The sequence below is a fragment of the Sinocyclocheilus rhinocerous genome, unplaced genomic scaffold, assembly GCF_001515625.1.
Source record: "Sinocyclocheilus rhinocerous isolate Xijiao unplaced genomic scaffold, SAMN03320098_v1.1 scaffold892, whole genome shotgun sequence".
Classification (NCBI taxonomy): Eukaryota; Metazoa; Chordata; class Actinopteri; order Cypriniformes; family Cyprinidae; genus Sinocyclocheilus; species Sinocyclocheilus rhinocerous.
The window spans coordinates 1379227-1394902 of record NW_015642825.1 but is presented as its reverse complement, the minus strand read 5'-3'; the positions used below and the strand labels follow the sequence as shown (position 1 = coordinate 1394902).

Here is a 15676-nt window from a genome sequence, read left to right as displayed (position 1 = left end):
CGAAACTGAAAGAACTGCGCATGTGCAATGACGCAGAAATAGCGTAATGACGTATGACGCACAGAACGAGCGGCTCTATATTTTGAATAAAGTGTTGTATAAATGCATGTCCTGTCATTATAAAACTCTCCTTTCACTCGGCTACTGTGAAGTGGTGCAGGACAACCTCCCACCAGTCCTTGTTTCGGATTCTCATCCGGTTTTTTTGGGAGAAATAATACACAGGGCTGCATAACTTCACTTTCTGGCGTTAAATGTCTCTGTATATAATAAATAAAACAGAGATTGCAGCAAAAAAAATTTACTTCCTCTTTTCTGGCTGCCTTAATATTTGAAACATGTTTTATTTTACCGGTGATAGTAATAGTTTGTTAAAATAGTAGTGTTTATGAATCGTACAATTATATAATAAATAGTTTATTATATAACGAGTAGATTGAGGAAGACTTGAATTTAACTTGATCTGCTGCCATTGTTCTCAGAAAAAAAGCATGTTTTCACTTCGAGTTCAGTCTCAAGTCTGGAATTTTTGACACGGCTCTCACACTGAAAAGGAAACGTAGGACTCGAGTATCATTTGGCCTAATTACATGAAATCATATTACATAGACCATTCAAGTCAAAGTCCCTCCACTGACTCACAGCAGATGTTAGTCTGTCTTCTGCTAATGGAAAATCAAGAGTCCATGTCACAAGACCTTTAACCTTTAGACCTTATAATATATTATGCACTATGTCTAGTGTTATTTTTGTATATTTTATATATTATTTATATATTTTATAGTATTTATTCATTTTCAACCAGCATAACAAAAAAATTTTCTGAAGACAATCACCTATTGCACCTTTAATTCTGCTGTTAAAAACAAATAAATAAACCGTGTAGGAGAGTGGTTATTATGTGCAAACAGCGAGAAACTCTATATTTTTGCAGTGTGCGCATGTCCAAAAAAAATCAATTCCGATTTGAAGCTTGTGACATAAAAGCGCGCACATCAACCTGATCACTTTCTTTAGCGTTCATGTAAACACTACATTCAGATTCATCAATCGGAATGAATTCAGTCCGATTGAACCAAAAATTGTGCATGTAAACGTAGCCACTGTGTAGAAAGTGTCAACATCACAAATGTGCAATTCTAAGGAATCCACTGATATGGCCAGAGACGGATATCCGAAGCAGCAAAATCCTCTTTGAAAATGGTTCTTAGATTCATAAAGGGATAGTTATGCCATCATTTACTTACCCTCATGTCAGTCCAAATCTGTATGACTTTCATTCTTCTGTGGAAGACAAAAGAAGATATTTTGAAGCATGTTAGTAACCAGTTGTGCAAACAAACAGTTTTGGTCCCCATTGACTTCCATTTTATGGACAAAAAACAGACATTTCTCACAATATTTTGTGTGTGTGTGTGTGTGTGTGTATGTTCCACCTGTAATGCTGACAAAATAACCTAATATTTACTTGATTTTTTTATTTCTGTTTTAGTTTTATTAGTATACTTCAAAATTATTTTATAGTGTACTAAAACTTATTGGAACTTATTTATATGTATATTTAAAAAAAACATTTATAATTTACATTTAAGTTTTTCATTTAATATTAATATTTTATTTTATTTCATCTTTATTCCAATTCCCGAAAACAATTTTTAATAGTTTTAGTTTTAGTTGTTGTTTACAATACCAACACTGATGTTTACTTCATGCATACTTTAAAAGTTATGAAAGCCAAAACTAACTTGCTTTCTGAGAATTATATAATTTATATATATAATTTATGACATTATTAATGGCATTGAATTTCCGTTTTCAGTTTCTCATAACTTGCTTAAATGGATAGTTTTATATCAAGGCCCTTTTCAGACATATAATATGCACTTGTGACACAAAAGCTGCTAATTAATTTAAATGAGTAATTAGAAAGCATTCCATCATGGAATGTGGTGTTTTGCAGCGAAAGCCAACCAAAGGGACAGCGTGTACTGAATGACCTGAGGTCGGCTCGCAGAGTGCTTTGATTGAGCCGCTGTGTTCTGATTGCAGCCTCAGTTCAATTACATACTCCATCATTTACTTACCCTCATGTCAGTCCAAATCTGTATGACTTTCATTCTTCTGTGGAAGACAAAAGAAGATATTTTGAAGCATGTTAGTAACCAGTTGTGCAAACAAACAGTTTTGGTCCCCATTGACTTCCATTTTATGGACAAAAAACAGACATTTCTCACAATATTTTGTGTGTGTGTGTGTGTGTGTATGTTTCACCTGTAATGCTGACAAAATAACCTAATATTTACTTGATTATTGTATTATATATATATTTTTTTTTTTTTTTACTTACTATTAGAAAGTTCCAATAACTAAAATAGGAGCATGAGTGATGTATTTCAAAGCAGCTTTTCCATTATAATAGGTTTTTAATGCATTTTGCTAACTTTAATGTAAGATCTAACTAACTGAACAGATACAGGTTTCTCAGAGTGCTGGGATTCCCAGCATGCACTGAGGCATGAATAAATAATAATGATTTTTATTATAATATGACTTTATCAATCTTGTGATGTCAATATGAGTTTCTCAGACTCAAAATTATGAGTTAGTTGCTTTTCATGTGAAGGTCTATATGTAGGTTTTTTGTTTTTTTTGTGGTCTTATGAGTTGTCATGTGATGGTAAGTATTGTTAGAAGTTTAAGACACCAAACAAAAGGAAACATGATGAACATAAGATTAAAGGACATATGACTTGCATTAAAAAATGTTTTTGAGTTTTAACTTTATACTTCAATTTAAATTGAAATTAAAAAGGCTAATATACAATGTTAGGGGTCAGTGCGATTTATTATTATAAATTATGAATTAAATTGTTTTCCATTTTATGTTTATTGTGAACATTCATTTGAGTACAATCATATAGCATATTTTTTGCAGCGAAAGCCAACCAAAGGGACAGCGTGTACTGAATGACCTGAGGTCGGCTCGCAGAGTGCTTTGATTGAGCCGCTGTGTTCTGATTGCAGCCTCAGTTCAATTACATACTTGGGGTCAAAGGTTTCACCAGTCATTACACACACACACACACACAACATGCATAATACCGGGTGAGCAGCCATCTGTAGGCATTGATTCGGTTCTCTCTGAGGTTTCCGCTCTTTTGCTGATTTCCTCAATCAACACAGATTAAACATTCCACAGCTCTGGGAGAACAGACATTGTATTGTCATTGCCTTGCATTCATACATTTGAAGTGTGTACATTTTAAAGAACTATGTTCAAATTATTTTTGAGGTTTTAAAAACAAGAGATATACTTTTCAAAATTGAAAAAAAAAAAGTATTTTGCCAGCACATCTGTGTGAACTTAATGGGATAGTTCACCCAAAAATGAAAGTTTGCTGTTAATGTACTCACCCTCAGGCCATCCAAGATGTAGTTCAAGAGTCTTCAACCGGGGGTCCGCAGCAGCACTGTGGGGGGTTTGATCACAGGTAATTTTTTGTTAAAAAAAATTAAAACATGGGTAAAAAAAAATCACAAAGTAAATTTTAAATATAAGCTACCTGAAATGAAAGCAAAGGCACTCAGTTGATACTGCAATGATATGATATTATTGGTGAAACAGATTTAGCAAACGCTCCATTCAGTCAGAGGTGTTTAACCCTTTCACTGGTGAGTTTAAAATATTCTAGCGGTCCCCCCAGAGTGAGTTTTTATGCATCCAAGTGTCTTTACAAAATATAGACATGTATAAACACCTAATGTGTTTTAAATATAAATTATACTCAAAATGTGTTAAATTGTATCGAAGTACACATTTTTTTTTTCTTTTTAAAGTAAAAAAAAATAAAGTAACTATATACATCCAGGTTTAGAACATGTGTCCTAATTCAGTTCCATCCAGAATTACCTCAAATGACATATATAATGTTATAAAAGATTTCGATTTCAAATAAATGTGGTTCTTTTAAACTTTCTATTTATCAACCCATCCTATCGGTCACGTTTCACACACACGAAGAACACAAGTTATTTTAGAACGTTTCCCCTTATTGTTTCCATGGCGACGCGCCATGCTTGTCACGTGACACACCGCGGCCACAATAACACTGTATGCCAGATGGATCGCTTTTATTTCAGACACGGAGTAGAATAAATCAAAAGGGTTTTATTAACAAAGGCTGGGGATCACAGGACTCGACACATCAGCACGACGTTCAACGGCTGACAACGAACAAGAACTGGAACACACTATAAATACACAGGACCAATGGAGAACACCTGGGAACAAATTAAGAAACACAGCTGGAGATGAATACACACAAACGAGGACAGGAACAGGAAGCGCCATGGCGGAGTAGGGAACACAGGAGGTCGTGGCGGAGTAGGGAACACAGGAGGTCGGGACGGGGTAGGGAACACAGGAGGCCGTGACGGGGTAGGGAACACAGGAGGCCATGGTGGTGCAGGCAGTTCAGGAGGGAGAAGAATAGAGTGAACTTTATAGTTACTTACACTATGTGTATCTGATATTAATAAAACACGTCGGCAAATTATATTTGAATTGATTGTTATTGCTGCGTCCATAAACATCCGTGTGTATTTTACGAACTCTAGATGTATTGTTTTACTAGTACTTATGTGTATTTAAATGTCTTAAATATGACAAGTGCAGCGGCGTCTCAGCGTCAGCCAAATCGCAAAAAACGCAGTTTGAATTTGGCAGTTATGTGACGTCACCGAACGTTCTAAATCCCAAATGTGGGACCGTACTCCCAGGGGCACGGAAATAAAAATCCCATGTGTGGGACCGTACCGCTCAACGGGTTAAGTTAGAATCCACTCACTGCTCATCCAAAACGCAGGAGTTTGTTCAGTGCTGAGTAATGCCCGCTCTTGCGAATCCTCTCTCCTTAATAATGACACTATGGGTGCTTCTCAATTCTTATTTGTGCATCCTCGTTTCCTTTCCTCGCGTCTTAGCTCCAGGAGCCCTTCCTGGGCGGAACTGGGGATCGGGAGCCCTTCCTAGGCTGGACGGGGGGGATCGGGAGCCCTTACTAGGCTCGACGGGGGGATCGGGAGCCCTTCCTGGGCTGGACGGGGGATTGGGAGCCCTTCCTGGGCCCACACTGGAGCGAATTCTGGGGCCCTGACACCGGGCAAGTAAGTGGCCGGTGAACTGGGAGAAGAATAGAGTGAACTTTATAGTTACTTACACTATGTGTATCTGATATTAATAAAACACGTCGGCAAATTATATTTGAATTGATTGTTATTGCTGCGTCCATAAACATCCGTGTGTATTTTACGAACTCTAGATGCATTGTTTTACTAGTACTTATGTGTATTTAAATGTCTTAAATATGACAAGTGCAGCGGCGTCTCAGCGTCAGCCAAATCGCAAAAAACGCAGTTTGAATTTGGCAGTTATGTGACGTCACCGAACGTTCTAAATCCCAAATGTGGGACCGTACTCCCAGGGGCACGGAAATAAAAATCCCATGTGTGGGACCGTACCGCTCAACGGGTTAAGTTAGAATCCACTCACTGCTCATCCAAAACGCAGGAGTTTGTTCAGTGCTGAGTAATGCCCGCTCTTGCGAATCCTCTCTCCTTAATAATGACACTATGGGTGCTTCTCAATTCTTATTTGTGCATCCTCGTTTCCTTTCCTCGCGTCTTAGCTCCACCCCTTCAGGACGCGAGGGAAGGACACAAGGAAAAGACGCAAGGATGGAGGAATTGAATCAAGTGAAATGATATATCCTCGCTCCCTTTAGCGTCACTTCAAAGCGCCATCAGCTGCATTAAAGGGATCTGCCCTTATGTTGTTAAAGTTTGTTATTTTTTAGACATTCATAATAAATATTAATAAAGCAAGATGCCCTGTTTGAAATATATGACATGTATGGTTTATTTAAACTGCAAAGTTAAAATAAAAATTTAAATCATTAGAACAGATGTGAAGGGGGAGGAGAATTTATACGTGCGTCAGGTTTTTCGATGAAAAACACTTCGCAAAGGATACACCTGTGTATCCTCGCTCATGACACCTCTGGAAGCCTCCTCGCAGTGCAATTAGAGAATTGAGATGTCCTTCAAGATGGCTGAGCTCGATCAGTTTCCGGGTCATAGGATGGAGGACGGATGAGCGAGGAAATGAGGAGGGATGTTGAGAAGCACCCAATGTAAGTAAGCAATTCATTATGCAGTGCAGACAACTTTATTGATTTTAATGGAACATTGTGAGATCGCGAAATGAGATGAGTGACAGCTTTAGAGATTGTAAATTGAGCGGTCTTTCGCACTTTCGAGGCTATATAGCTATAATCCGTTGAATAAAAGTATTGTTTTTCATGCTGCTAAGAGGACTGATTTACATGCTGCAAAGTTTTGGAAGTGACATACACATAAATGCATGATTCACTTTGAAGCTGCAATTGACAAAAAGCTGGAGAGGAATACACACAAACGAGGACAGGAACAGGAAGGACCATATAAGGGCATTGGAGTCACATGGGGAGCAAAACACACACAAAACATGAACCAGAGTCTGACACTATCACAGCTTCCACAAAAATATTTCCAAAGCAGCAAATCAGCATATTAGAATGATTTCTGAAGGATCATGTGACACTGAAGACTGGAGTAATGATGCTGAAAATTCAGTTTTGCATCACAGGAAGAAATTACATTTTAAGATATATTACAATAGAAAACTGTTATTTCACAGTCTTGCTGTTTTTATTGTATTTGTGATCAAATAAAAGCCGCCATGGTGAGAGTAAGAGACTTCTTTCAAACGAATTAAAAATCTTACCAACCCCACACGTTCGTTCATTTCATTACTTTAAGGTTGCATGAATGCATTTAAGTTCACTCACATTATTTGCTTAAAATGATTAAGTAACAAATTGAACTAAAAAATCATGTAACTGTTGCTTTCATGTTTTTTATCCAATGAACAAAGTGAAGGAGAGGAGAAAGCGTTTAGGGAGCTCTGTAAGTGCTGGCGGTTTCTGATGTCTCTCAAGCCTGGAAGCAGCGCTAGGCTTCTTATCTCCTCAAACGTCATGCCACTCATCGCTTCATACATTCCTTCCTCTTTTTCACATACTATACTTCCCTCAAATGAGATGAGTGACAGCTTTAGAGATTGTAAATTGAGCGGTCTTTCGCACTTTCGAGGCTATATAGCTATAATCCGTTGAATAAAAGTATTGTTTTTCATGCTGCTAAGAGGACTGATTTACATGCTGCAAAGTTTTGGAAGTGACATACACATAAATGCATGATTCACTTTGAAGCTGCAATTGACAAAAACATGGCATGTCAAAATAGATACACACAATGTAAATGCAGACTAATAGATTACTAGAAAAATTGATTACTAGAACATTTGGATCAAATATATATATATATTTTTTTACATTTTTATTAGCATGACAATAGTAGTGACAGTAGTAGCTTTTTTTGTAACAAGGTGTTTCTTCTTCCAGTGTATAGCTCTGTAGCATGACAAAAACAGTTTTTGTCACATATTTTGTCACATATGCTGTATATTGGGCATGCAGCCTTAAGGGCCATTGACACAGAATGCATTTTCTGTTCAAAAAGACAAGATGCAGGGTAGTGGAACTTTTGCTTAATCGCTTATATATCACAGTATTGTGAATGTATCCATGCAGCTTTCAGTGGGCAGGACTGCTTAAAGTTTTTGACACAAGTGATAAACATGAATGGATAAATGAGAAAATAACAAGCTTGGCGTGCTTCATATTACAAGGGTTATTAAAAGACTAAAAGCTTTGAAAAGAGGCAGACACGAGTACGTTACTGTGTAAAACATGAAACCAATGAAAACATGAACTCAAATGCAATGCAAAATGTATACCAGGTCCTAAACCAAAACCATTGGAGGATAATTTCTGTGCCCAGTACTCATATCTCATGTCTTGAGTACAACTTATTGCAATGAATATCTGTCTTCTCTTGGGAATAATGTTTGTTTTGTGTCTTGGCGTCGGCTGATTCGGCTCTGCTAGCTTTGCTGCATATTCGTATTTAAATTCATACCACGTTTTTCTCAGATGCACATATACAGTTTTTTGAATGTAGGACAGATTTTCCTTCATGACTAGATTGACTGAGGACAATTAAAAATGTCTGGTGAATATATTTTTAATTTTAATGAAGACCTTAAGCTATGATTACCGCAATGCATCTTTTTGTTTGGGGAAAATTAATTGGAAGTCATTTATTCAGCCAGTATTTAATGATCAATTTCCAAAATTTTTCATAATACAGTTTTGTAAAAGATGCGAGATATGAATGCAATGGTCAAACACATTTATCTAGTATGTTCACATTAAAAAACAATAGAAAAGCAATGTAATTTAATGCAAATGCATTCTGTGAACAGCAGTAAAATGTCCTTTCTTTTGTACTCAACATTGGAAGATGGATTAATTTTAGTAAATTGGTATGTAATTTCAATTTGTAACTAACAGAGACCCATTTTGTTTGTTATATTGCAAAGAAATAGGGAGCTCTGTGAATGCTGTTGGTTTCTGATGTCTCTCAAGCCTGGAGGCAGCGCTAGGCTTCTTATCTCCTCAAACGTCATGCCACACATCACTTCATACATTCCTTCCTCTTTTTCACATACTATACTTCCCTCTGATTTATAAATTGCTTATCCTGTCTCATACCACCCAGATTCCTTCACTCAAGGGGCATGTTTCCACTCCACCACCTTTGTGATGCTTATCTGATAATAGAAGTCATGGGGAAAATAATCTACATTTCTCAAAGAGCAAGTCACACGCCAAACGTTATGTCACGACGGTAATAAAAAATGTCTTTAAAGCAGGCTGCCCTCCATAGGGTCAACTGGAACATCTGGTGCCATTTTGCTTTAATGATGCATCCAAAAGGGATTTGTAAATACTGACACACTATCTGATGGTGTAATCGTCAGATGCTTGTAGCTTTTCATTCTTCAAAATTGGCGTCAAATGTGCATGAAAGCCAATCAGTGCCCCTCTCTGCATTCTTTCAGACATGTATATTGTTGACAGGCAGCTGGTATGCGGATTTTATGCCATGTTATGGTTAGGCGACAGAATGATTTGAGCCTATTAATGCTTCTCAGTGAGCTCTATATAGATCTGTGTGTGTTCAGAAGCTCGAGCGAGAGTTTTATTACCCATTAATAGGGTGCCCAGAGCTCTGGAGAGCCTCAAGGGGAGCGAACATTATGACAACCTATCAACATTGTACCACACACATAGCACATACACGTTCAGCAGATACCTTGTTACTGTTTTCTCCAAGTAACTGATTTGATAGTGAATATGAATTTCTGCTCATGAGGAAACACATCTTGTCTAGCTGCTGTGTTTACATCCATTATTAAATTTAAAGGGGTAGTCCATCCACAAATTGACAACTTTTATGATACTTCCATAGTGATTTTGTGCCCACTTTCCTAAATGCCTTTCCCTAAAATTTCCAAAAAGAGAACAAACATTTGGGTCATTCTATAATTTAGGGAACATTTCAAGACCATTGATGATAATTATATTTTTTCTATCCTTTTTCGTCAGAAATATCATGTGTTATCATTTAAGAGTATACATAATATAATATCACACTTATATTTAATCGTTGAGTCTTGAGTTCAAATTAATAACTAATTTAAATTTTAAAAAATAAATAAAATTAAATGTATAATTTATATCTATATTACATTTGAAACTGTATATCTAAATACCTTAAAAATAGATTTAAGTTTAGATTTTAAATTGAATTTTCTTTCAAATAAGAAAATATTTCATTTTAGTCACTCTGTTCTGTCATGTTACTAATACTGACAAATAAAAAAATGGTTTATTACAAAACCATGTGACCAGCATCATGTGATGTAATTTTCTTCTGTGGCAGACATTTTGAACACATTATGCTAAGTGTCTTCTTCATTTTTTCTATATTTGATCTCCAGTGACCTATTGTCAAGTAGTATATTAATTGTCGAGGAGTAATTTTCTTATTTTAATTCAAATAAATATAAAAAAAAAAAAAAGAGGTTAACCTGATCAAGAAAATAACATTTGGTTGGCCAGACAATGCCCACCACTGAAATTATGTCAAAATGGTGAAAATGTCAACTATGTCAGTGAATCTCAACCTTTTGGCATACCGGACCCCAGTCCAATTCAGAACCATCCTGTTATTGGGGTCGCTTCAACCTGCTGACATAAAAAACAACCGGCGGCAATAGTGGATTTGGCAACACTGGTCCGCAAACTACGTTTCATATAACTCCTCCCCGAACTTCCCGCTGCCCTGTATCTTGGTCTCTCATTGGCTGTAGGTCATCGCCGATGTGTTTTTCAGTCAGAACTCATTTCACACAGCGTGATTGTAAATCGCCGACAGCTCCAGATATTTAGCATGCCAAATATTTCACGGGCGTCGGCGACGCAAAACCTGTCGGCGAGTGAAAAATCGTGCTAAAATCGTGCAGTGTGAACTCGGCATTAGTGGCTTCACAGACTGATGGCTTGATTGCAGAATGGATTTCTGTGTACTATATAGGCTTCTGTTCAATGATATGGAAATAAAACTAAGTTTTATTCTAGATACATGTGTTCATTTAATCCTGTCAGTCATATTTCAAGGACATATAGGGACTGCTTATCTCATTTCAGAGACAACTCTTCTGCCACCTCTCCTCCTCCACGTCTCCTGCTTCAGCACCTCTAATATTAAATTATCCGTCTATTTATATTTCTTACTTTACTCCAGTAGTCTGAAGCCCCGCCATAATGGACAGCAAACCAAATGAACCTACAGTATCTCACTCTAGGATTGTCACTGGAAATAGCAGATCTAAGTAAAAAATCTAAGTAATGGTCATAAAGTTCACACTGTCTTGTCTGATTTATTATCATATGTTTCTTTAAACAACAAATTCACTAGACGTGACTGAAAATTCGCAGCAAAATCAACACAACGGTAATGCTTTATAATAAATATACAGTAACAAAGCACTTATAAATCATTTGCAAACTATTCGTTTATAGCTAATTAATAGTTTATAAACTGTAGTTAATACAATAATACACTATTTACAAATAGTGAGTTCTTCATTCATTGTCACAATAAATGACAAAGTTACTGTTTAATTAGCTCATATGTAAAGAATTAGATAATGGTTTTTATGGGTTTTTTTTTAAGTTAACAACTTATTAACAGTAACTAGTTCTCACTTTAGTCACAGAAAATCGGAATGACATTAAGTGCTTTAAATCAGCCTTTATTGGACATTAATTGCATTTATATTCATTGTTCCTTAAAATGTTTACAAATACATTAAGCGTGCACACACACACACACACACACACACACACGCACACGCGCGTTGGGTTTCTATGTTGTATATGGACTTTCTATAGAAAAAAAAATGTATGTACAAACTGTAAATTTTTACTGTACAAACTGTATATTCTACCCCCTAAAACTACCCTAATCCAAACTGATGTATTTTAACAACATGATCAAATGAGTATTTGTATGTATTTCATATTGAGATCATTATGTAATTTTTGATTGATTGATTGATTGATTGATTGATTGATTTTAATGTTTAGCTTCTGGGATTGGCTTAATGTATTTGTAAACATTTTAATGAACTCTTAATACTAGTGCAATTAATGTCCAATATTAGTTGGTTTAAAGCAATTTCTGATTTTCCATGACCTAATCTAAAGTGAGAACTATTTACCATTAATAAGCATTATCTAACTCTTTACATGTGAGATAATTAAACAATAACACTTAATTACTGTGCCAATGAATGAAGAACACATTATTTGTATATAGTCTATAAATATATTAACTATAACTATTAACTGTAATCTAATAGTTTGCAAATTATTTGTAAACAATTTCTTACTATATACTTATTATAAAGTGTTACCCACATAACCGTTCAGATTTCTGTTATGTGTTAGACAGGTGGAGCTTCATAGCTCATGAATGACAGAAGTGTCAAACGTTCTGCGGCTGAACCGACTCTTTATCGGTTTATCGGCTCTTTATCTCAACTTCCCTGCTGTTCATTAGTCTGTAATGAGCGGCAGGGGGTTACCTCTTCCTCCAGCCTGCGGTCACAATAACAGGCTTCAGCCTACAATTACATAGTCAGTGTCAATCTTGAGGGAAAACATTGCGTTGGCTGAGAATTGCATTAGAGTTTATAGGTACAAGAGGCATTTTGATGATTTTTCTGTCTCTACTGTATACTAGAAAAAGATTTTCACAATGCAGTTTAACAGCTAATCTAAACTGAATGTAAATTTAAACTAGAAACGAATGCATGTGGCAGAAATATAAAGGTTTCAAGCGTCATTGCTAATCATTATTGACCCACCAATGATTAGAAACAACGTCTGTGAGATCTACGTCTAAAGAAATGATCTTCTTCATGAGCAGGAATGGTCTTTTTCGATCACTCTGTGTGGGCAATGTGCTTTCTATTCCTGGGCAGTGCTTTTACGCTGCTGTTTCCATGGGAATTGAGGTGGCGAAAGCTGTCTTAAATGTCAACATTTAATAATTAGTGAATCAAACTTACTCTAAATCAGTGGTTCTCAAACTTTTTTGGTCGCGCCCCCCTTTATTATTATTATTATTATTATTCTCTCTCTATTATTTATTTATTTTTTGTGGGTTTCATGCTGTCCACTAAGGCATAGGACACACACAGGCTTCCCTCCTCACCAACGACATTAAACACCGTGTCTACACCGGACGCGTGCGGCAAAATACAGTAGAACCCATTATAATCAGTGACGCTGTGTACACTTAACATGAAAAAACATGCTAGCAACACGTAGCTAAGTGTTAAAGCATGCTATTAATGCAGTGAAACAGGAAGTTTACATAACTCAGGCATGCAGTGTCCAATCTGCCCGAAACTTAACTTGTTTGATGACTGTCCTGGCCTGAACACATCTACATGCAAAGATTCAGTTTTAGTCATAGCGCCACCTAATGGCAACAGGAAGTGACATGTTTAACACTGTGCTGCACAATTAGCTACACAGTAAAATATGCCATTGTGTGCTAAACATAATAGAAATGTGCTCAAACATGCTAGCAACACTTAGCTAAGTGCTAAAGCATGCTATTAACACCATCAAACAGGAAGTTGTTGTAACTCATGCATACAATGTCCAATCTGCCTCAAACTTCACATGTTTGATAGGTGTTAAGTCCTGAACAAATACCCATGCACAAATTCAGTTATACTAATAGCGCCACCTGCTGGCAACAGGAAGTGACACGTGTAACACTGTGATGCACTATTAGCAACACAGTAAAAATATGGCTTTGTGTGCTAAACATGCTAGAAATATGCTCAAACATGCTAGCAAGACTTACTAAGTGCTAAAGCATGGAATTAATACCATGAAAGAGGAAATTGTTGTAACTCATGCCCACAATGCTCAATCTGGCGCAAACTTCACACGTTTTATGAGAGTCCTGGCCTGAACACATCTAAAAGCCAATATTCAGTTATAATTATAGCGCCGCCTGCTGGCAAAAGGAAATTACTTGTTTCACAGTAACTTAAACATGCAATGTCTGATCTGCCCTAAACTTCCAATGTTTGATAAGAGTCCTGGCCTGAAAACATGTACATGCCAATATTCAGTTATAATCATAGCGCCACCTACTGGCAACAGGAAATTACTTGTTTTACACTAACTTAAACATACAATGTCCGATCTGCCCCAAACTTCACGTTTGATAAAGAGTCCTGGCCAGAACACATCTTAAAGCCAATATTCAAAAATAATCATAGCGCCACCTGCTGGCAACTGGAATTGACTTTGTTTACACTAACTGAAACATGCAATGTCCAATGTGGACCAAACATCACATGTTTAGTAACAATACTGGCCTGAAGACATCTACACATCAATATTCAGTAATAATTATAGCGCCACCTGCTGGCAACAGGAAATGACTTTGTTTGCACTAACTCAAACATACCATGTTCTATCTGCACCAGACTTCACATGTTTGATAAAAGTCTTGGCCTGAAGACATCTATATGCCAACGTCCAGTTATAGTCATAGCGCCACCAGCTGGCAGCAGGAAGTTTGGCGCATATAAATGACTTTGACATATTCCTCTTATATTTACCACTTTAAATGCATATTGCCCACTCTTTGCTCTTTTCCAAAAGCCACCGGGTGGCGGTGAGCCCGGGTGCGAGGGCCCTTTCATCGCTGCTTGCAGCTTTAATATTGTAATTGTTATTTTAACTGTGCAAGCTGACGTTATCGAGTATGCCACTTAATTTGCAAAAAAGAAACAAAACACGTCTTGAGAGTCCAAAAGCATTCACTGCGTGATTAGATTGCAGTTAAAATGCCCTATAATTCAAGTTATGAGAGCAAAAAATATCCCTGTATGGGCTTTTGTTTATATATATATTATACATGAGATGTGATATAGTTTAGTAATATCACACAAGCAAGAGTGCTGTTTTCCCGAATATCAGCGTATGAGCGTGATTTTGAATGTGATATTGATTTTATACAGTAGGTCAACAAACAAGAATACTGAGTGAGTTAAATTTTTAAACACAATATTGTCTGTTTTTCTGTTTCACCAATGAAAAACGTTCCAATCCAAGCCAGAGCAGAACATTTGTGCGGCTCAGAGACACACTGCGGTGTTTCGTTCCTGAATGAATCTGATTTTGAACAAATTTGAGTCGATGATTCAATGATCCATTCGGAAAACAGTCCCTTGCTCATTTCTAAATGAATCAGCCGTTTTGAACGACGAATGGTTTGAATGAATGATTCAATGAATCACTTATTATAACAGGAATTTGCCGCCACCTACTGACGGTTTTAGTGTTACTTTTATTTATCCATGACAGGCCTAAACCAGCCAAGGTACCAGCACAAAAACACACTCTGCAAAATATTGTTTAATTACCATTATCGAAAAATTCCCCAAAAATATTGAGACATAATTTTTTTGTCAATATCGCACGCCCCTAATATCAACTGAAACCAATAGTAGTGAGTTTCACAGTTTTATTGAGAAATCATACTGTATTGTTTTTACGCTTTATTCCTCATGTGAAGTGTTACCTAAGTTATAGAATGACTGTTTTTTTTCAGCTGAATTCATAAAAAAGAAGAAATGAACATATGCTTTTTGTTTGTCCCGCAGGAAAATCAAAACCAACTACTTCATCGTCTCGCTGGCGTTTGCTGACCTGCTGGTGTCAGTGCTGGTGATGCCGTTTGGTGCCATAGAACTGATCCATCAGAACTGGATCTACGGTGAGACCTTCTGCCTGGTCCGCACCTCTCTGGACGTGCTGCTGACCACCGCTTCCATCTTACACCTGTGCTGCATATCCCTCGACAGGTAAAAAACAAACGCCCATTTCATTTCAGGATTTTCATTGTGTATAAATCAAGTGCTATGAATTGAAATTCCATAAATGTATAGTCTTGACACATGACTGCAGTTGCTGTTGTCATGGCAGCCCTTAATTGTTTCGCCACAGAGGACTAGCACTTGAGAGTTTAGTTCTGTGGACTGTGTAGGGATGCTGTTTCCATGGCGATCTAT

General features: G+C 36.8%; 1 protein-coding gene across 1 annotated transcript in view; it reads left to right on the top strand.

Annotated features, from left to right (window-relative positions):
• LOC107756690 (5-hydroxytryptamine receptor 4) overlaps positions 1-15676 on the top strand; it is a 106002-nt gene that overhangs the window by 31516 nt on the left and 58810 nt on the right. Inside the window, exon 4 of the mRNA XM_016573892.1 lies at positions 15269-15469. Within this exon, the coding sequence (XP_016429378.1) occupies positions 15269-15469 (201 nt within the window). The remainder of the gene's footprint in view (positions 1-15268; positions 15470-15676) is intronic.